Source organism: Harpia harpyja, chromosome 3 (genome assembly GCF_026419915.1).
Source record: "Harpia harpyja isolate bHarHar1 chromosome 3, bHarHar1 primary haplotype, whole genome shotgun sequence".
Classification (NCBI taxonomy): Eukaryota; Metazoa; Chordata; class Aves; order Accipitriformes; family Accipitridae; genus Harpia; species Harpia harpyja.
The window spans coordinates 11,776,750-11,799,452 of record NC_068942.1 but is presented as its reverse complement, the minus strand read 5'-3'; the positions used below and the strand labels follow the sequence as shown (position 1 = coordinate 11,799,452).

At 38.4% G+C, this 22,703-nt stretch overlaps 1 protein-coding gene across 2 annotated transcripts in view; it reads right to left on the bottom strand.

Annotated features, from left to right (window-relative positions):
• Positions 1-22,703, bottom strand: part of PREP (prolyl endopeptidase) — a 113,305-nt gene that overhangs the window by 30,925 nt on the left and 59,677 nt on the right. For both annotated transcript variants that reach the window (XM_052781412.1, XM_052781413.1), the window contains exons 8-10: positions 21,252-21,443; positions 11,317-11,514; positions 7,568-7,671 (exon numbers count right to left, since the gene is read on the bottom strand). In XM_052781412.1, coding sequence (XP_052637372.1) covers positions 7,568-7,671; positions 11,317-11,514; positions 21,252-21,443 — 494 coding nt within the window. The remainder of the gene's footprint in view (positions 1-7,567; positions 7,672-11,316; positions 11,515-21,251; positions 21,444-22,703) is intronic.

The following is a 22,703-nucleotide window of genomic DNA, read 5'->3' as shown; positions in this document are numbered from 1 at the left end:
ACGCATGTTCATTTAAGGTGTCTGAGTGAATGACTTTTTAAATCTTCCTGATCGCAAAATGTATTTCACCATTTATTGTAAAAATCAAAACTATTTTTTATTCACCATTAACAATGCAATAATTTAAGACATGGGAGACTGTAAAACAATCCTTTAAGCTTCATTACAATTGCTTAAGCTCTTGTTTAAAACTCCTGTGTGTAAAAAGGGATTCTTTACAGTATGTTCAATGGTTACAGCTCTGTAATTTCACCTTGTGTTTTAAGGAATTCTGAGTAAGAAATGGAGCAAGGAATACAGCTTGGGATCAAGTATGCCAACTAACATCTCCATTCACTAGAAAAGTGGAAAACAAACCACTGCAAGTTCAAACAAAAGTTCTACTGAGTAAGGCATAAGAATAATATTTCACAATGAGTTTTAGTTAAACTACTAAGCAATCACTTCTCTCATAGGCTTAAAACAAATGAATGTTTAAATGTTTTTATAATGTCTTGAGCATGAAGGTTCTACAGAATCAAACGTTTTAAGAAGGTCTTCAATTCCCTCCACACTTAGCAGAAAAATAAACAATCTAATATTAAACCTTGGAACTAGTGAATCACAAAGCCTATATGACAATCCAAATAACCACAGAGACTCGTATTTTAGTATTATCCCCCACGCTGTGTGGTCTGGTATTGTGCTAATTCTTCCTAAGAGCAGTTCTGTACTCCTCCATCCCAAACCACATTTCCATTGTTCTGCTGAACAAAAGCTCCCAACATCCTAAACTGTGCAGCAATCCCCTGTGGTATGTAAGAAGGGGATAAACCAACCCCAGACATTTAGGCCTTAAAACAGGATTTGAACTGGATTGGTGAAGAAAGCAATGCAAAGTCCTATCACTTCATCCTCTTACTTGGAAGAGAGAGATCTGGTTCCTACTCCAGACACTTAAGGAATATCATGGTCTGTGAGAATTACTGGTGTGAATTATCTGAAGTGCATTGGATGGGGCTGCTTAAATATAATGGGTGTAGAGCCAACTGCTGCTACTCTGCTCAGGCATAAGGATTTCCAAGTTCGAGAGCACGTAAGGTCATTACAGAAAATCCTTCACTTGATACTTTTCTAGACATAAAGTCCTTCATACTGACAATTTCCCCCCTTAAAATGGAGTGTACTGTGGCTGCAAATATGTAACGTATTTAACATACAATCTCTTGGCTTTTAAGAAATACAGGGCCTCAAAACTAGAGGACCACATTTTCAGTTAATGTTTTTTCACTGACCTGCAAATCGAAGAGGTAATGGCAGATTAAAGTTGTAACAACTACATGCCAAGGGTGTAAGATGCTAAATTTACATAGGCAAACAGCTAATACTACCACAGTTGCCACTGTGATTTTGTTGATGTCCTCCAGAGCGAGACTGTTGTCTTGGTGCCAAAACCACAGCCATTGCCAAAACACTGGCAGAGATCAGAGCTGAAGACTTCAGTCTTCTTCCTGGGAGCTCTGATGCAAGCAGCTCAAAGCTCATTTTCCCCCTGCAAGAGGGCAGGTGTCTGCCACACTGCAGCAAGCACTAAAACTGGTGCGTTTGTTCACGTTCCCTCCTCCACCCAATATTTCTTCATTTTCTTCCTTACTGCAATATGGAACCACAAGGAAATAAAAGGAATAAAATAGAAACAAACAACAATAAGCAACTTGTTTTCCCCCAAGTATTAATTCTACCCTCCCATCCTGTGAGATCAAGGCAGGATTCAAACCCCAAATACTGTTAGAAGCAAGAAAGTCCAACTCCTCAAAAATCAATCCCCTTTTGGCTCTGCTGGATTCTCAGAAGGGGGAAGAAAATGATGCCAAAACAACTTACTCCCCTGAAGAAAAGGAGAAAATTCTTTGTCTCTGCTTAGAATCAATGTAAAAAGTACATGCCTTCTCTGGCACGAGAGTGCTTTTTCTTAACAGAGATAGGTTCAAAGCTACTGAATTTCTCTCCAAACTCCAGTGATCTATGCATATATACGTAGATAAGGGAAAGAAACAACATTAAGACCATGTCCGTAACTACACTGAATAAACAATGACAATATCAGCTCTTGCATTGCTAAGCAGGTTAAGCTTACTACAGCTTTCACAGGACAATGCTTTCCTCTGCTGCCCTCTGTTACTTTTTATTTTTATGAGGGAATCTAACGCTCATGGAATGACACCACCAGCAACGGCTAGATCCAGGAATAGCATGGGCAGGTGCTGTGCACAAGTTTCTCCCACTACTCTGCCAATCAACCTCAAGCCTGACTCATCTTCTCTCAGTGCTGTATTTTCCTGAAACAGAGATTAACTGCTGTGCCAAACTGTACAGCGTAAAGTTCCACTAGGAATCAGAAAGACCGTAGACAAATTTTCCCTATCAGTGACTCATAACTTGAAATCAGTGCTGAAATCAGGGCTTGAAGATGGGGGCAAAAGACCAAACAATAAAACAATGAACTTCTCATGAAAATTATTTCACCTATGAAAATAATATCTGCAAAAGAAAGGGGAGGAAATTCATTCCAGCCCCAAGAAAAGAAATATCCTTTTTAAGATTTGTCCTTTCATCTCTGCAACTATCTAAACAGCAGCTGCTTTTAAATCAAACTAAGTTGTAAAACTAAGTTTTGTTATGAATTTCACCGTTCTTCTGCGAGAGCTAATCCAAAGTGCATCTGTCTACAGCAACATCTATTTTTGGTTCATCTCAGACTATTTTAAGGACAGTACTGGAAGGTATTAAAAGAATGGCAAAAGGAGCCAAACAACATTTTTACTGTTGCAATTTCAACACTTATAAGCCTGCATATCAGCCTAAAAGTAGGTGAGTTGTGAGCCAGCCCAGAAGACTGTTTATCCATGATTAAGTGTCACTGTGAGGTGTTAATAAGGAGAGGTGTATAAGAACTTAGTTGGCAATTTTGTAAAGATAAAATAAAGGCTTTTTATTTAAAGCAGCAGTTGAGTTATTTATGCAGTAAACAGCTTATGGCAAGTGCCATTTGTAAGTTTCTGCAAAAGTGTTTTTTCCTCCTGTAAAACCCACCCTAGGTTATTTCCTGAAAAAGTCTGTCATTGTGATGAATGCAAGCATGCAGGGAAGCAAAGACAAATTTCAAGAAGCATTTAGCAGAGGAAAAGTTATAAACACAACTTAGTATATCATTTAACAGAAATAGCCAGGATAAATTTTTGATGTGTGGCAAGCATTTTAAACAGTCTGACTTTTTCATGAAGGTCACAGAGTCTTTCAAGGTAAGGGCATATGCACAAGCTACTGCACAGTAAGTTAGACTATGTACTTCCAGGGTGTCCCATACAGCCAACAAGCTACAGGCATGCTCTTACTCTGGTGTAAATGTTTAGGTACATGGAAACCTTCAGTGCAAGGTAAGCTGGCTAATTTTTTTTACTTTGGGCTGCCAAAGGGTAGTAACTTCACCACAGGTATTACAAAGCAGCTGTTCTACCATAAATTTACTTCATGTAGTAAACTTTTATCACTGGTTGACACTTGCACTGCACAGCATCTATGAAACACTGTAAAGTGGATCCAAAAGAACAAAAAACAAGCACTGTGGCATTTTCCAATTGCCATTAATTCAGGTTTCATATACATGTGATACCTTACACTGCAGTTCAAATCTTCTTAACTCAGTTATGTTCAAAGACTGCTAAAGAACAACAACTAATTAAAGTTTCATATATGCTACACAGACAAAGCTAGGAAGATTGCTAGTCTTAGCAGGTATTTCTTCAGCTATATGAGAATAAAGGAAGAACCTTGGCAGGAGACCTGCCTTTCATTAAGGACATGGATCAGGACAGAGCCAGCAACATTCTTCTTTACTACTTAGTAATTCTGATGGAAATTAAAATTATGAAGTAAGTTCCGTAATGTTGTTCCTTCTCCCATAATCAGCAATCTTTGCCTAGTATCAGTATATTTCTTGCATTCTTAATTTTGAGTTTCTTTCACAATTCCCTGCAATGTCACCTGAATTTTGCAATGGCTATGCAAGACTTTCATCTAGGTTGACAGCCATTTATAAACTGCTTTGATAAGCTGCTACCTCCCTTTCCCTCCTCCAAGCAGAAGCATCATCCAGGGTCCAAGTGGAACCCCACAAATGGAAATGAGGACTGGAGTCTGGCAGAAGTGTGTAGCACTGGCAGGCTGAGCTACTACAAAGGTGACCAGGCAGTCCCAGCCCCGGCCCTGACAAACAGCCTTTTTCACAGCTCAGCTGAGATTTCTCCATGGATCTGAATGATACGGGAAACTAATTTCCAAGATGTTGCCACACTGAGATCATTTGTTGATAAAAGGCAAAACTGGATGAGCGGTGAGCCATGAGTGCTCTTTATAAGCACTGATCCCAGTGTAACTACACAGGTCATATTTCCCTAGAGCTGGTACTGCGCAGGAGTGGGTAAGGAGAAAACCAGAAACAGTGACACTGACTTCCACCCCATTACAGCCTGGTGGTGAAGCTCTGCCAGTGGTTTACAAAGTGAAGGTTTCCAAGGACATTGCAACAGCACGCTTCCTCCTTGAAATTATTTGTATTACTGTTATACTTTACCTTAATTTAGCATGTAATTGATTTAAATGTAAAATGAGATTTTGTTTTTCCAGGCATCTTTGTCATAAAATTTGATTTACTAGAAAAATACATTATTTCTAATTTATGGCAACCCCTTCTAAATCCTTTTTAATTACATGGGTATTTGTGTTCCATTATTATCCTTCTGAGTTTGATGGCAGTATTACAATTGTACCAAGTTCTTTCCTGAAAAGAATGCTGTTTTCTTTCTCTTTTTCAGCTTACTATACCCTGAAGTTATCCTGCAGAAGTCCTTTAATGAATCTGAGTGAAGCAGTAAAAACATTCTCTGTGAGAATATTTCCAGCAAACCGTCCTCTACAACACTCTTGCTTCTGTCTGGAGATGCAGAGACAAACAGATGCGGCTGTTTACAACCACCTCATGCACACACACTACTGTCTTTATGCTTTTAGAGAATCTGCCCCGTGTATGTGCCAGAGGCAAAATAAAAAATAAGAGATTAAGAAAAATATCTAATCTCCTTTTAAAGACTCCAAGCCATGTTGTCACACTATTGCTTAACTTTATCTCCTAGGTCATTTCACCTTTTTCCAGGCTAAGCTTATTTAAGTTCCACTTCAGGCACTGGATCTTCTTATACTTTTGTCTATATTCTTATACTTTTGTCTATAGAAAGAAAAATCCTCTGTTCCACTCTTGCTCTACAGATGCAAAATCCTACATATAAGATAATTAATCTACCCGCCAATATTTCTTAATATAAATTTCTTCTATAAATTGCGGGTATTAAATATGCTAAGCATCACAATATAATGACTGTTTTTCTAGACCCCTAATTATTTTGATTCAGTCACCATCCCTGGAGCTATTTAAAAGACATGTAGATGTGGCACTTAGGGACATGGTTTAGCGGTGGACTTGGCAGTGTTAGGTTTACGGTTGGACTCAATGATCTTAAAGGTCTTTTCCAACCTAAATGATTCTATGATTTCAACAAATTTCTATGAAGTCTCTCTAGAAGTTCTGTATCTTTCTTAAAGTCCTGACCAGGGCATAGTATTTTATCAGGGGCTTACCAAAGCTGTGTTTAGTGGGAATATCACTTACTAAAAATATGTATTTTGCATAATCCTTTTAGTCACAATACTTGTTATGAGGTCAAAGCAGTTGTCTACGAAGAGGCCTGTATTTCCTGAACCTGTTCCGTATCAACTGTATCTTACACTGTTTTCCATAGGAGTAATTTCTCTTAACTCTGTAAGCCTTAAACTTAGCTAATTCTTATATGCCTTCACTTATGTGTGAGGAACAGGCACCTCCAAAGGAGTCTCCATGCTGCTAAACTGAGATACGTGTCTAGTGCTCCTACAATAGCATTTCAGTTTAAAACAAAAGTGTGGTTCTAAAGCAAGTCTCCTCACCACTCTCACTTCCTACAGCAGAGAGGTTTCAGTGTATGCAAACTGGATTCCTTCTGGATGAAACTCAAGCAGCAGATACACTCCAGGAGTGCACCAAAAGTATTGCAACCAAAAATGGAAATTCAGTTCACAGGACAGGACTACAGCTAGTCCAAAGTAAAACTCTCAAAACGGACATTGGATCCTCAGCACAAGCCATTTCACTCCTGCGATTATTATGCCACGCTGCTTGTTACTGTAGATGCAGCTTATGACCTTCCAGGGATGCAAAGGGAGCTCTGGGAGACCAGCTGACACAACCTACCTGATTTCAGATTCTGAAGTGGTATAAATCTCTCCCTGGTTCCCAGATGTCCTACCCTTGCTTGGCTATACTGAAATGTAGATTGTCATAATGGGACCATTTAACAAGCAGTTCACATCCTTATAAATCAGCAACCTGCTGTCCTTCTTACTTTGTTATCTGCCAGTCTTTGTTGACTCCAAATACTTTATCAGCAAAGATTTTATTCTCTAGATTCCTGTGGAATTTACCAAATGGCATTAGACCTTGGTAGGAAAGACCTCACTCATTTCTCTCGATGTTCATGTCTCACAGAGCCAGTTTGTAGATAATCCATGTCTGTAATTTTAACTCCACTTGTGCAAACTTTTAAAATTGCTTTTAACTTTTGCTCCTTGTTCTAGTTGTTCCAGCACCGCAAGCAAAGGGAGCAAATCCTGCTCTTACGAAAATCAAAGTGAGTTGTTCCAAGTGTAACTGTACCGATGCATTAATGAACACAACATACTATGGCACTTCTTGGAAAGGTGGACAGAATGGGAAATTCTTACACAGCATGAATGAACATGATTTTCCTGTTCACATCACTAGATATTTTCCTGCTTTCCTTCCAAATAATCATGGTTAAGACCTTTCATAGTTCTATAGCGGATTTTGTATTTGATGCCAGCTACAAATGAATCAATGCATTTCCTTCTTTCCTCCCAATTTCTTCTTGAGGTCTTACTAGAGATCCACAGTATGAACTTGTGGCAAAAATCATCACTATTCTTATACAAGAGTGGTGGGGTCAGATGTGTTTTATCTATTGTTGCCAATTCCCACGGGGACCCCGGAATACTGTGGAAGTTCTGGGAAGATGACTGGCTATTCCAATTTCTCCTGTTTCTCCACTGCCCCTTAAGCCTTGCCCTATCACACACTTGCCTATGGGAGCCGTGTCAGGTTGCCCTGGTGGAAGAAATACAAAAACATGGAAAAGCAGCAGTTTGATGTTAACACAAATATCACAGAATACTGTAACATGGCAAAAAATTAGAGAACAGATTGCCTCATAATGTAAGATGACTGAGGATTGAGTCTGCCCCAGTTACTTGCAGCGGCATCTTCCAATCTCTCTAACAAGACTTGGTGGAATTCCTTCAGAGTGCACACAGATCTGCAACCCAGGAGCTAATCAAAGTACTCTCACCCTTAGCCAAGTGCAATCTTGTTAAACTCTTGCATAAGTCATTACAGAAAGACAGCAGGATTCATGTTTACTACCTGAATTGTCTGGTAAACTGAAGGATCAAATCCTTTCACTGTCACCTCCCGGAAAACTCTTGGCTCCAGTTCCTCTTTGGTCAGATCACAGTGATATATAATACCTAAAATAGAGTGCAAGTTTGTCAGTTTAGGGTACGTCCATCATTAAAACGATGCCAGTTTAGGCACTGTGATGGAGTAATGAATGGCAAAGGTAAATCAGCAGGGTGAAAACAGTAGCTCCAGACACATTCTTTCAGTTAATATATAATTTAACACATACATATATGCGCTTTATCTAGGAAGGGTGCAAAGGCTTTCTGTACAGAAAGATAGTTCTCACTGCCCATACACAGCCAGGTATCCAAAGGGGGGTTAAGCAAAATGGAAAAAAGATTTGTTTTCATAAAGTTACATAGCACTTAATGAGAATGATCATGTTGGAAGAAAGAAGTATCAAGTCAATTTTAAAACATCTCCTCTAGAGCCACCAGACTGACAATAAATATATCAAGAATTTCACCCAAGTCAATATTTTTCTCTTTATGATAAAATATTTTGAAATTACAATTCAAATGGACACCTAGACGATGGGAAGAGCTGAGCATCCACTTGAAATTGTGGCAGACTAGCACAAGTTACTTATGTAACTGAACAACATTTGGTCTCATATAATTTATTTTACATCCTGATCCTGCAGGTTGGAAGGCAACTTCACTTGCTTGAGTTGCACCTATGATTTCCAAAGGATTGTGCACATGAGAAAATTTATGTCTATAAGCAGTATAACTTTCAGGTTGCAGCAGAGGTAGAATCACAGAGAGTGTAGCAATCTAGACACTACACAGATATGTAATTAGCCAAGAAGAATTTTGCATTTAGACTATAAATCATATTTCCTGTCATACAGTGTGACTATCGTTGTGTTTGCACACTGGTTAGCATATTATAAAATCCTAATATTCATGGATATACTACAGATACATATGATACATAAAACTAACCTCAGCATTAATTATTCTTTGTTTTTCTACTTTACAACAAGCTGGCCTCTGTAAAATTTTAAATGTATATTAGGGAAAAGAACACCATAAGTTAAGGCAACAAACCCTCTACAGGGATCCTCAATGTAATAAAATTAACCAAGGTGGACAGGACTTGATTGAAATACTGCTGTATTGTGTATATTTTAGATACTTTCAGGAAACCAGAAGTAATTATTACAGAGGTTATAGCTATAAAAAATTATATTGAAACATGAAATAATGAGGAAACATATCTGATACAAGGAAATTGCCGCATTAAATCACTTTTATAGACTATGGAAAATCAAAAAGATACAGATTGGCAAAGGAACACAGATGAAAACCAACACTTCTAATAACTAATAAAGCCTCTTTCCGTAATGGTGAATTAATAGGGGAATAAAAGTAGGACTACTCCAATCTGCTGGGAATTTTTTTTCTTCATTTGTCACAAAGTGACTAGCAAGCCTAATGCAGGGTGACAGATACAAACAAGCATTAAAGCAGCATTTCCCTTAAAGATTAGGATTCAGAAAGTGATGCAAAAGCACAAAGGAAAGCACACCAGGCAGTAACAGGCAGAGCAGTCATTTGACAGATACACAGCTGCCCAAGCTGGATAATGTATTGGCAAACATTACACACAGAGCAGGCAGAATAGCTGCATATTAGGAAACCACATGATAAAGTATAAGCACAGTCATAGACTGCTCTTCAGGAGTCAATCAACCCAATATTACAGTAACATGCAATTGAACCCCTGGTACTGCATCTCTTGTTCTGTTATATTTTTAGTGGCATGGCAATTAATATCAAACACCACAGTAATGTTGGGGCCTGCACTCTTTTGCTGTATGCTAAACATATGCAAAACACTAGAGTGCTCTTCTAAGTGTCTCACTGGAGTGGACAGCAGGGATAACCATATTTTTCAGGGAACAGCAAAAAGTATTTTAATGGTGTCAGCATCTACAGTTTTAGAACTGCTTTATTCATTATTTCATATATATGTTTACTATTACTTTTGTTGTAGATATTAAACACCAATGTGTTAATTTTTTTCTTATTAGGAAAAAAGTAATAGTGCAATTTAATACAAGTGCAAATTATATTGATTTCTAATAGTAAAGTAGGAAGATCTAGGTTAATCATGGACCAGCACCATGCCTTTTATCTGGTTATTCCACGATAGGGTGAATGGAGGTTGCAGGCAAATTAAAAAATATCCACACACCTACCTAAAAATTACCTCTCTGCTCTGCTTTCCTCACCCTTTCCTTATTCCCATACAGTCTACCTCCATTTCTTCCCTTCCTCTTTCTTCTAGATTCCAGGTCACTCTGCCCAACTCAACAGAGCTACACCATGGCGAATTCTCTGTAGATGCTAAGCACATAGATGAAAAGGAAAAAAAAAATATGCCTAAGCAACCAGCAGACAGTGAGAGCAGCCATTGCTGGCTGGCAAGCCACGGGCTAAAACAGATCTCCGTGGCTCTGGACCTCCACATGTTTAGCAGCTGCAGAGACTCTACTGGCTCAGCTGAGATGAACTGTGCTGGCTTGTAAGACTGGCAACTTCTGGCCCACAAGGTGGGATGTAAGTGAACTATCTGCACTGTCAAGTTGGGATGAAGTTAGAGGTAAATGCCAGAGTGTCCTCAAGCTCCTCTCCGGTTGCAATGGCTGCAACGATCTGAATGCTGTTTAAAAGTTTGTTTAAAAGGAGGAACTGGAAACATATCTTATTTCTAGTTATGTAAACAGTAAAATAATAATAGGAAATTCATCACACATCTGCTAACCTTGAAACATAATTTTGACAATTTGACACAATCATTTCTAGCAAAACCAGCAAACCCATCAAAACTATTATACAGCCATTTTGCAATGTGGCTGTGCTCTAAATGAAACAGAGCAAAAATATACATTAGATGCTATAAGAACATTTTTGATCATCTTACGATTCAAGATCACTCACAACCCTGGAAGAAGATAAAGATTCTGGAGCCTATGTCCCCTCTCCATATTTGAATCCTGTCCTGTATTAGCTATTGATTGTTTGGCCCATAAAGAAAGAATGAAAGAAAGAAAAAGAGCAAACAGCAAATATATTTTCTTGCTATATATTAGCTTGACAATTGCATAGAAACTCCCTTCCTTTTCAAAATCCTGGAATACTCATGGGTGTGCCACACACGTATTACGTAATGCTTTGGACAGCTCTAGCTTTGCAGGATTGTACAAAGAGGATTCCTACAGCAATCAAACAACACCAAGTGTTGTGAAGACATAGACAGTAAAGATAATCTAATGAGGCTATGCATAAATGAATCACAAAGCTGTCAGAGAAAGAATTTTTGTGACTTTTATTAATGTCCTTCGAAATTGTGATGAAAATAACATTACATACATTAACAATTGTCTTCAACAGAATTTGTAAACTTTTATCTTGCTGTATGAAGCAAGAGCTGTGAGAATGCTACAATTTCATCTCTAGTACAAGCCAGTCCTGAGTAATTTCTCAGTGCAGGTCTCCCAAAGATTAGTAGGCATGTTATTTAGGCTTCATGGGCCAAGGACTAGTACTTTTTGAAGTGCACAACCACTACTTACTACATGGGAGGGAAGCAGTTTTACCTGCATCTTAGACATACCTAGTAACTACTGAACAACAGAAAATGAGAAGGATATTATTCCCAGGAAAAGGAACAACAACTAAAGGGAAAAAAACCAGTCTTACCTGGAGATAAAAAGGAAGTAAACTGATAGAATATTTCACTGTCCTTCTTTTGGCCACTATATCCCACAATACTGCCAACCTCTAAGGGGAAAGTCTTGAGATGTGCACCAGTAGCTAGGTCATGAAGTTGCAGGATATTCTTCACGTCGTGCAGATAGCACAAAACCAGGAAGTTGGACCTCACACAAGCAACCCATTCTGTAGAGTGTGCAAAAGAAAAACAAAGTCACAGTAATACAGTAAAAAAATTGTAAGAAAGAAAACAATCAGACAAAATATGATTCTAAAATTCTTTAGCATACCTAAATACATGCACCAAAGTTTCTAACATGCATTGAATTTAACTCTTAAATCTTTAGAATTCAGTTGCCTTCTGAAAGAAAAAAGCAAACCCAAAAGTAAAGGCTGACATTCTTTTGAAATGCACTAACCATGCCACTTGAAACTAATTTATGCAGACACAGGAATAAAGAATTGCTTAACCAAGACGCTTATGCATTTGAGGTGCTTATAGATCAATACTGCTCTTAAATATCACATATTTCAATGCAAAACCCAAGCAAAACATTGATCTTTGCCAGCAACACTTATGGAAATGCATGAAAATCAAAACAATCATTATGATTTAGACTCAAGCTAAACTAATAAGAACAAAAAGACATGTGATCCTGTATTGCACATTGAAGTATAGAACCTAGAAGTTACTATTCATCTTGTTTTTATTGCCTAAGTATTCCGGAGGCTATTCTCATAAGCAAGCTCTACCAGGTGTAAGAAAAGGGCTATTCTGAAGTGATATTCTCAACACACCATTTAAAAAACCCCACATTTATTCAAGAAGCTAATGTTGTTAAACAGCGTTCTTGAGACTGTACGGTAGTAGAAACGGGATGCAGCACAGTGAACTCAATCTGGCAAAAGGACCCAGGAACAAAGTGCTCTGCAGAGGTTCATTTCCTTTATGCCTCTCCTGGCAATCCTAGGCTGCTGCAGAGCTGCCCACCTCAGCTGTGCAGGAACAAGAGCTTCTGGTTCACAGAACCTTTCACATTCTGAGTTTGCTCCTCAGGGGAATTACTAGAGATATATGAACTTTTTAATGGAATGCTAATTTTTTTAATTGAACTCTGGAAAATCCAAACTGATTGAAAAAAAAAGGTCTGGGCTGCCAATTTCTACAAAAATCCCTGCAGTTCTACTGACCATCTCACTTTGATCCCCATCTTTATGTCCTATGAAATGTAGAAACTATTCAGGGCTCCAGTTCACCCAGAATATATCACATAACATATTCTCTCCTGTCTCCTGTGTCATTGGCTTTCGATCTTTAGTGACAAATGTATTTATTTATTTATGCAGACAGGAAAAAGACTGAAACTTCTTCATCTGTCTCAGTATTTCTGTCATTTAAGAAACCAGTTGTCCTACTTTGCAACAAAAGTATTTCAACTTCTCATTAACTCACAAATCAAATACAAACAAGAGAAAATACAAACAAGGTTAAAAGTCAAGAAAAAATATCTGGAAGGAAGGAATGAGGGAAATTTGTTTTTGTTTGTAGGACTAGGTGAGGTGGTGATTCTAGTCCTCTTCCAACTATGCATGTGCAACTTCTGCCCTGACAAGTCAGACTGGAAACCTAAATCGTGGGCGAGGTACCAGCACTGGACAATGCCTTCTCTCATCTGCTGGAAGCAAAAAACGAAAAGATGGAATCAAATGAGAAAGAAAAATCAGGTACGACTGACTGAGGCACGCTGTAATGTCAAAGTAGCACTGTGAGATGGGGAGTTTAAAATACCAACATCGAAGGAAAAAACATTGAAAACAAACCAGAAGCAAGGAAAAATTGACTGAATTTTAGTTTTACACTCTTATGTTATTCATATTTTAACAGTTCTTTCCAGTTTCCCCAAAGTCCTATAAAACCAAATAATTTGAATTCACAGAGCTGTACTGAAGACAGCTTTATAAATGCATCTTTGCACATTCAGGTTCCAGAACAAAAGTTCGAAGTTGTAACATGTGCCCCTTCCATTAAGGGTAACAAGCTCTTTCTGAACTGAAGGTCAAAACTCATTATTCTGTAACAATTAGCCTCTTTAACAGTCCCTGCTTTCATATACAGTTCAGGTCTGTCAAGACCCCCTACAGCTCGAAGACCTTCAAATCCTAATAGCTCAATAGAGTCTACCTTCCTTTTAGCTTGTTCCTGAGGGACCACTGAAATTTAACACTAGTCTGACTTTCTAGCCAATTGAATTTAAGTTACATAAACACCAAAATAAAGCTTTACTACTCCCCACTTCCCAAAGACCTCCAATGATTTTTTTTTTCTATCCCCAGACTTTAACTCCCTCATGAGCTTCTAGCCTAAATCTGGGAATTTTCTAACCAAAGCCCCAGAGTACAACACTAACTGAAATTTCAACCATGAAGCCATGACCTGAAATAATAAGATACAGTACAACATAACAATGTCTATAAATTAGTAATTGATATATAATTTTAGCTCTGGAGTGACTTAAATTTCTTAAGTGAGGCTGGAGAACAGAATAAACTTTGTAAGTTTAATTGTTATATCCAATTACATATTTTGAAATATAGAATCATTCTTGGCTGTATGAACAAGGAGAAAATGCAATAATTCAAAATATTTATTACACTGTCACTGCACAAATCTGCCAACATTCACATGTATAACTGGTTTATTAACACAAAATATGAATTAAAAAAATAGCATCCCTACAGTAACACACCATTTTTGCCTGCAGAATTAACTGCTCTGCAATAAGTATGAGATCCCATGAACTCCATTGGTATTCTCAGTAAAATGTAACTAAAATGTCCAGTTTTACTCTCGAAATTTCTTGACCCTTCAAGTTTCGCAAAATGGATTATAGACATTCTCAGATCAACCTCAAAGGTATATAATATGTAGTTTTGCTTCAGGAAAAATACTACTCAAGCAATCTTTATTTTAAAATTAAATTGTGATGACCCTTAATTCCTCACTAATCATTTGATGAAGTATTGCAGTTTAATGGATGTTTTCACTAAAAGTCAAAGTACATTATTACTTTGACTTATGTATTACAAAGAGATACTACTCTTTTATTAAAAGGATTCAGTTGCCCAGGGATAAGGCTGCTGGCTTATGTGACGATTCCTGCTATTGAAGAACTTGCCTAGGAAGCAGCAATATTAACTCTCCATCACCTCTTTGGCTTACAAATCAGATGCTTTCAGCAAGGTGAAGATAACAGATGAGAAGACAGCACAAAAGATTTTTAAAACATTCCATGAGATTTAGGAACACAGCTTCTGTGTATAATAATAACCTGTGTTATAGCTGGTTTTAGTGCATTGCTAACTGCCTCCAAAACTTACAGTAATGGAAGCTACAAAGAAATGCAAAAGATCAAAACAGAGCAGAATGTTGAAGCAGACTTGAAAGAGCAGAAGAAAAAAAAGACACTAAGAATGAACACTTATATACATGGCAAGCTCAAACAATGCTGAATTATTAACAAGAGCTATTTTTTGACTGCAAGCTACAAGCTGAGTCTCTGTTACTCCCATGCTCGGCACTGACAACTGCAGATACTGTCTAGTTTGTTACATTAGCAGTCAGCCTCCTTGGTTTTGCTCATGCTTTCCAGAACGCATCCTGCATGCCTCTGTACTTCCTGGAAGCTTTTAAGATTGTGTGCTTGCAAACTTCACGTGTCTAAAAGCTAAGCCTGACAGCATTGCTGTAGGCTCCCTTTATAGACAATGGGCAGAAATAAGCACCTTTAGAATGCAGTTCACCCAATTATTTTGGATACCCTGTTCTGGGATACTGTGAATTCCTTGCTGAGCAGTTTGACTCACAGAAGTGTTTTTTTTAAAAAAAGCTAACCATCCGAGGCCTCTCCAATGTATAGAGTCAGTTTATTTTCAGTTAATACCAATGAACAGAGCAGTTGTTCTCAGAGTTACACCTAAATTTTTCAATTGTTCTCCAGCATACTTACAATACACCTACTTACAATACCCATCAGGCAAAGGATTTATTTTACTAAACAATAAACATGTAGAGGTTGCGTTTTTCCAACCTGAGCCTCTTGTCTCAGGCATCAGAGAGATGGACACACTTGGAGGCACTAATAAGTACTGAAAGCAGGTATGAAGAATTATCCTTGGTACAGCCCATTTCTCTCTGAAGATGACAGTGAAGACCTTGATGACTACAATACTTTACAATTCTTCAGTAGCTAAATTTGGGCTAGAGGAATTATACTTCTTAACAAAGCATAGAAAACTGAGCTCAACCATCTCTAGAAGTTTGAGTTCAACCTTTTAGAAATGAATATACTGCTACTTTCCAAAAACTCTTTGACAGCTTTCATTAGGAGCAAAGGCATGCCACTAACTTGGCAACTGCAACATTGCTATGAACAACATTTGAAACAGTTTCAGGAAAGAAAGGTTGAATCCTCACAAACATCTGTGCCACTAACCCTAATTACTTATGACAGTTCTGACCTTTCATTTCTGCAGCAGTAGCTACAGCACATGAAGTGTCCAACTGTACAAACATGCTTTGACAGACACAGGCTGAAATGTTGATGGAGAAGAACATGCCAAGCTAGAAGAGCTAGGCAGCCGTAAGTCTTCAGCAGAAACTACTGAGTTACTTGCTATACAATGTGCTTATGCGTCCACTCAAATAACGAATATATTTCAATGGACTGTCAAAGCTTTAGCTGGAAAATAGAGCTGGAAGGTCATTTTGGTTTCTTTGGTCATCACAGACAGTGACCATAAACTTCAGTGTCTCTGCAGATTAACAGGTATCCATGCAGATCTGAATTAAAATGACCCATAACAACCACTCAAGGCTACTTATGGGTAGGTAGACTTGCAAGCAAAGCAGGAGCAATTTACAGAATAAACCATGAATCATTCTGAAACGTAAATGTTGATATGCTCTCGCAACACAAAGCATGTATCTTCTCTCTGAGACACCATCCTCAGTGACAGCCTGCCATGTTTAAGTTAATGGAAAAGCTCCAACCAATTTCAACAAGACAAGGATTTTATACCCCACATCCTCTCAGTATGAGACACACAAATGAGAGACAGTGGGGGGGCAAAGCTCTGAAGCTGCAAACATCAGGAGTAATGCTTCCTTAAGTAACCTACAGTTTTAGTCATCTGTGACTGACGCAGGTTTTCCATGGTAAACAGAATTAAACAGAGCCACAAAAGCCCTACCAGGGGAGCAGAATAAAACTTTCAGTCATGGACATGCATCTGGACCACATCCTCTCCCCATGTCCCCAGTGACTGAAGGACTGTATCTGGCTTGGCCAGATCTTAGGGGATGCTTTTTGTTGCTGGGAAGCACTGGAGCTAAGCCACATCCCAGTTGGTTTGTTTTCAGTTTTGGTTGGGTTTTTTTTTCCCTCCACATTTCACAGTAGAAGCTTATCAGTCTGGTCTTTTGCATGGCAGCCGATTTCCTCCTCTCTGCCACACTTCTGCACTAGCCATCTCCACAGGATGCTTCCTCCGGGCGATACACAGAAGGTCACACAGCTGCTCCTCAGAACAGTCACACAACCCTTCATGCTGCCACTTTGCAAGCAAAACTCCCGAGTGCGTAAAGCTATGGGTACTCTGAAAAACACCACAGGGTAAGGGAGTGAACAAGCTTCCTGACAGCTGAGATGAACAGGAGGGATTACTCGCACCCATGCACATCCTTGTCATTCAGGATCAACAATTTTGTGGTACTCATTCCAGACTTTCCCTCCTGGTTTCATTACAGTACCAGAAGATACATTTCAGTTGCAGTAACTCCCCTCCCCAAACTCTTAAGCATTTATGAATTAGCTAGCAGGTTAAAGGTAAGAAGAAAAACATTATTTTTCACTTGGTGTGCACATTCTAGCTGAGGGAAGGGAAGCATTTTACATGCACTGAGTTGAGGTGTGCAGATGTGTACAAGGTACAGCAGCTTTGCTGCTGCTTGTTAAATGGCCAACTGAGATTCAAGGAACTGTTCAAGATCACTCACCTCATCTATGACACGTTCAGGAATACATCTTATTTCTCAGCCCTCCTTACTCATGAGATCTATTCTGTTTTTCTTTTCATTGTCACAAGTACAGGGCTGGATATAACTTCTACTCTCAAGTTGCCCTGCTCTACCAGTATTGGGCATTTTTTGGGGTGGGGGGTGGGTGTCACCATTCTCAAAATTGATTATATAACCTTCTAAAGATGACAGGTTTATCCTATGCCTTAGAACTAGGGTTGCAGTGTCTGTAATGATCAGTCTGCATTTATGGTTTCACAGCTGCCTTTTAACTAATTCAGCACACCTACTTGCAGCTATGTGGTCATCTAAAGCACTAGTTCAACATTAGATGTGAATCTCTCCTATGGTTCTATTTTAGACTCCCTGAAAATTAAAAGTAACACTTTATAAACAAACTCCAAAGGGGAGGAAATGAGTCTCATCACACTCCAATATGTTCTGAGGCCCCCCTTAAATTTAATTTTTAAAATAGGTGTCATTTATTTCTTCCCCTCAGCTCACAGAGTAGAAATCTAAATTTACCTCAACTCTGTGTGAAATCCCTGCTGAGACTTGTAAAGTGAGGTTTGTGTACAACCTCATTGCAGGAATATGTTTGGTTTTTTCCCTGTATTTCCCAAATTAGCTCATTTATAAACAGTTCTGAAAACAAAAAGGTGAAAGCCAATAAAAAAAGTCTGTCTTGAAGAATATGTTGAGAAACCAAATGACATTCACACCACCTTGTAGGCATGTGTGTTTATTTCTTCGTTAGATAATATCAGCTACAGCATCTTTCCTAAGAATGCATTATACTTTGTGGAATTTCTCTTTTTGCCATTGATGGACACGGGCAGAGCTTCATAATTCTTAATCCCAAATTTATTATTCATAAATAAATCTATTTCTATATGTGCATGGTGTAGCTTTTATGAAACTGAATCTAAGTTAACACATAGAAATGAGGGTGGCTACGGCTACCAGGCAGATCACACCGGAGTAGGTGGCTTTTGAACCAAGTAACTATATATCCCAGTAAAACACATTTGTGACCTAGAGCATCACTAACTACAATGTTTATAAAGAAATTCTAATACAGCTAATTACATCTTCATAAAGAATCACTCCCACACATATGTAAAATTGAACAAGCAGCAATACTCATTTACCCTTTGAATCACTGCTGTCCTAGCTTTTGCAGAAGGCGTTTCATTACATTGTCATCTCAGGATCACACAAAATCAAATTCACTTGACTTCAAGGTTTTCAAGACAATGAATTATTAACTGCCTTCTGCTATAATTATGTCTTTCTAAATCAAATCTTGGAATGATTAAAACAACATGACATAGAGACTGGCTTGCTTGCTGACTTCATCAAGTGAAACAATGGGTTTTTTATTTATTGAGGGCTACAACCTCCTGAACATGATAAAACTCCCTTATCTTGGTGCTGAGGATGTAACGCTAATTTGCAAGTGTCTGCCACAAAGAAGCAACTGAACAATTCACACTTAATTTACTGTAGCGCTAAGATCTACTTATAACTCATCTTCTTACGGAGACACTTTCATCTGTTAATTTAATCCAATTCTTTTACATACCACTCCAAAAAGCTAGAGAGAGAAGTGGACATGTGATTGCCTCCTCTGGCTTCACATGCAAATACAGTAGAAGCTTAATGACACACAACAGACTCCTGAAAGTCACTCTGATGGTTTTATACGACAGATTATGTTTGCCTTCAAATGTTTAAGAGCTGAATCCCTGCTGTGTTTACAGTCTGAAGGCCAGTGCCCTCAGCCAATCAATTTATCCGAACCTTCAGTGTTCTAAATGCAGATCTTGTTATGTTTGTACAGTCAAGGCTGTCATGTATAAGCCATTAAAGGAGTGTTGCATGCATTAAATTTTTTTTTGCATGCACACAAACATGAACTCAGCACGACTTTGGATTCAGAATAAAACCAAAATGGAGAAGTGAAAAGCAGATGTGGCCTTTATCTTACTGGGAAGGAATATAGAGCCAGTGCCTATATAGCCACTGGTCAAAGCTCCTTTTGGCTGCCTAGACCACATCTCAGGTAAATCCACACATGGTAACCACATTTCATGTCATTCACATGTTTCTGTCTGATTCTATTTGGACACTCACCACCTTTCAGTCAATTCTTCAACTTGGTCCCACTTTATAAATTGCTGTTCCTCATAACTTAAGCATGGCTTCACAGACTGTCAGCAAATTCACACACAATCAGAAATTAGACTTGGAAGCAATTTTTCACTTACACCTATTACTCTCTGCTTAGGACTTGAAAGGTACTTCATTTAAGATGCAGGTGGCTCCTGATTCAAAGAGTTCACAATCTTAAGAAAAAGATTTGTGTCTCACCAAGCTCTAATTTGCTACTTTTGTGTTTACCATAATTCTCACAATATTGTAAACCCCAGTCATTTGCAAAGTCACTATAATTCCAGGCATGCTCAGAGTCACCATTTATGTCACACTGGGGACGTACCTTGTCTAGGCTGTGGCAGGAATCATGCAGGACACATTGTGAAATGCAGATAGAAATTAAGATTTTTTTTTTTTTTTTTTAGGTGTCTTGAAAAGCAAGATCTTAAGAGGAATTTGAAGTAGTAGGCAAATAGGTTTGTGTTAGTGAGGAAAGACATAAGTTACTATATGTATGCATATCAAATCACACACAGAGAATTCTACTCATTCTACAAAGCAGCTCTTCACCGGAAAAGTAGAAAACTTGAATGAATTTGTATAAAGATGGATTAATAAAAAACCAAAAAAAGCAGAGTCCTTTTGAATAGCTATAATTATGGTATTCAGATGCTAGTCAGATAAATCATAATTGTATCTTGTACTATATGGAGAACAGACCACATAAATGTACACGAAGCGTCTGTCAAAAAACACAGCTCAGGAGGTTATTCTGTATTACCTGAAACTAATTCTAAGTTTTAATAGAATTTTCCCCAAAATGATGGGATTAAAAAATATACCTTTGTTTTAATTATATCAAAATCAAAGATTTATGTCTTGAACTCATTTTTATACTTGGAGAATTCCACGCCCTTCAACTTTCCTGAGGCTTTTTTTCCCGTAAGTGTTGTCTACTCCTCTTATCCCAGGAACAACAGAAAATCTTGTCTCAAACTCTGACCAACTCTGTTCATAGTGTGCTGCACTACTGCCACGTTTGCTCTTCCCCTTTTAGCTTACAAAGTCCCTCTTGCTCTAATCCCTGACTGTCTAGTAAACATTTACTACTGTCCTCGTTTTGGCTGGGATAGAGTTGATTGTCTTCCTAGTAGCTGGTGCAGTGCTGTTTTGAGTTCAGTATGAGAAGAATGTTGATAACACTGATATTTTCAGTTGTTGCTAAGTAGCGTTTAGTCTAAAGTCAAGGATTTTTCAGCTTCTCATGCCCAGCCAGCGAGAAGGCTGGAGGGGCACAAGAAGTTGGCACAGGACACAGCCAGGGCAGCTGACCCAAACTGGCCAAAGGGGTATTCCATACCATGTGACGTCATGCCCAGTATATAAACTGGGGGGTGGGGGGGGGGAGGGAGAGAGGGAGAGAGGGGGGGGAGGGGGAGGGAGGGAGGGGGAGAGAGAGAGCGCGCGCGCGCGAGAGAGAGAGAGCGCGCGAGAGAGAGAGAGAGAGAGATGGATTCTAGATCTCTCGACTCTCAGCAAGTCTTTTAATCGTAAATCCTAAACAACGTTTAAACACAGGATAAAAGTAAGAAGGTCTGTACAAGACCACTCAATAGACTAATAACTGAATTAATTTCAAAAAAGCAGAATAGACTTACTGTCAAGTAAAAGACTTTACACTTACTCTTACCTAGAACATCTCTTTCATGTTCAGGGATGAGAACTTTCCACTTGGATTCCTCTGGATCATTGAAGTCAATATTGATTAACCGGTAATTTGGAGAATGCCGGTTTGTCTTGAAAGTGAACACTGTTCCTTCATTGGTGACATACTCATACTCAGCCTCAAAGTTATCTATCAGCTTTACCCATTGAAGAATTCCTGCAAGATCAAACATATAATGTAAATTCTTCATCTCCTGAAACAAAACTTTTTAACACCTGAGGGCCAGGTCTTCCTGACAATTGCTGTAGGCTCTTTCTTGAACAACAGCAGTGAGCAGAAGAGGTACAGCTATGGAAAGGGCCGAATATGTACTAAGTATTAAGAACTTATAAAGAATTCTCCAGATTAATAGCCTGCAGTGGGAAAATGCCAGTTCACAGACATGTTACATACTGGTTTTGAGGAATTTCTAGCAAAATACATGCAGAATACTGACCGAACAATGGTTAGCATTTCACCAGCTTTCCTAAGGGGCTGCTGGAAAGCTCAGATGTTTGCTGCAGAGGTGCTTCTACCACACTGACTGCTGTGGAGCCAACACCGCCGAGCACATCAGGTTCTTGCCAACAGAGCTCACAAGCCCCCAATCTACAGAATTCTTGGAATGAGGAGTCGCAGCTGAGTCAAAAGACTCCACACTAAGCTTTCAAGCTCAATTTTATTTTTAATAGCTTTTTAAAAAATTACTATTTAATTATAAACTAAATTCCTCTTTTTTTTTTTCCTTTCTGGAAAAAAAAGTTACTTTTTCTAAAAGTAGAAAGTTTTCCATCCTCCTTAAAAGCCCAGAACGTCCCACAGAATAGAACTGATGCTATTTGAATAAGTACAATAAACTTCAATATCAGGAATTTCCCTGTGAACTCAGAAACAACATTCCTGAAGTGTTGTTCTGCAGAAGCTTGTCACCACCAAAGGACAACTGCAGACAGTTAGCTAAAATGTTAACTTCTGGGTTTGCGACAAATGAAATTGCATTTTCCCTATCAGCCTTCTAGAATATCACACTCACTAATAGAAATGCACTTCTTTCAAACATGAATTGCTTCAGTTTACTCACTCTGTACCACAGTCTTAGTATTGACTCAACCTGGAGCTGGGACCGAAAGACTCCACTACTTTTTATTCACATTTTACTGTTCTGCAATAGGTTTAGAGGCTAGTAGAAAGAAAAAGCAGCAAGGCTAGATCAGATATGTAATGTGCTTGTCATATCTACAACCCAACCTTTCAACCAAACTTACTAGTATAAGCATCATACATTAGCTATGCTGAAAAATCAGAATCCTTACTGATAACTGAAATTAAAGCTTTTATATCTTAAAATAACATTTGGCACCCTCTCTGCCTCTTTCCTAAAACTAAACGTTGGATCTTTGCAATATAAACAAATAAACTGTGCATAAATCTGTTCAT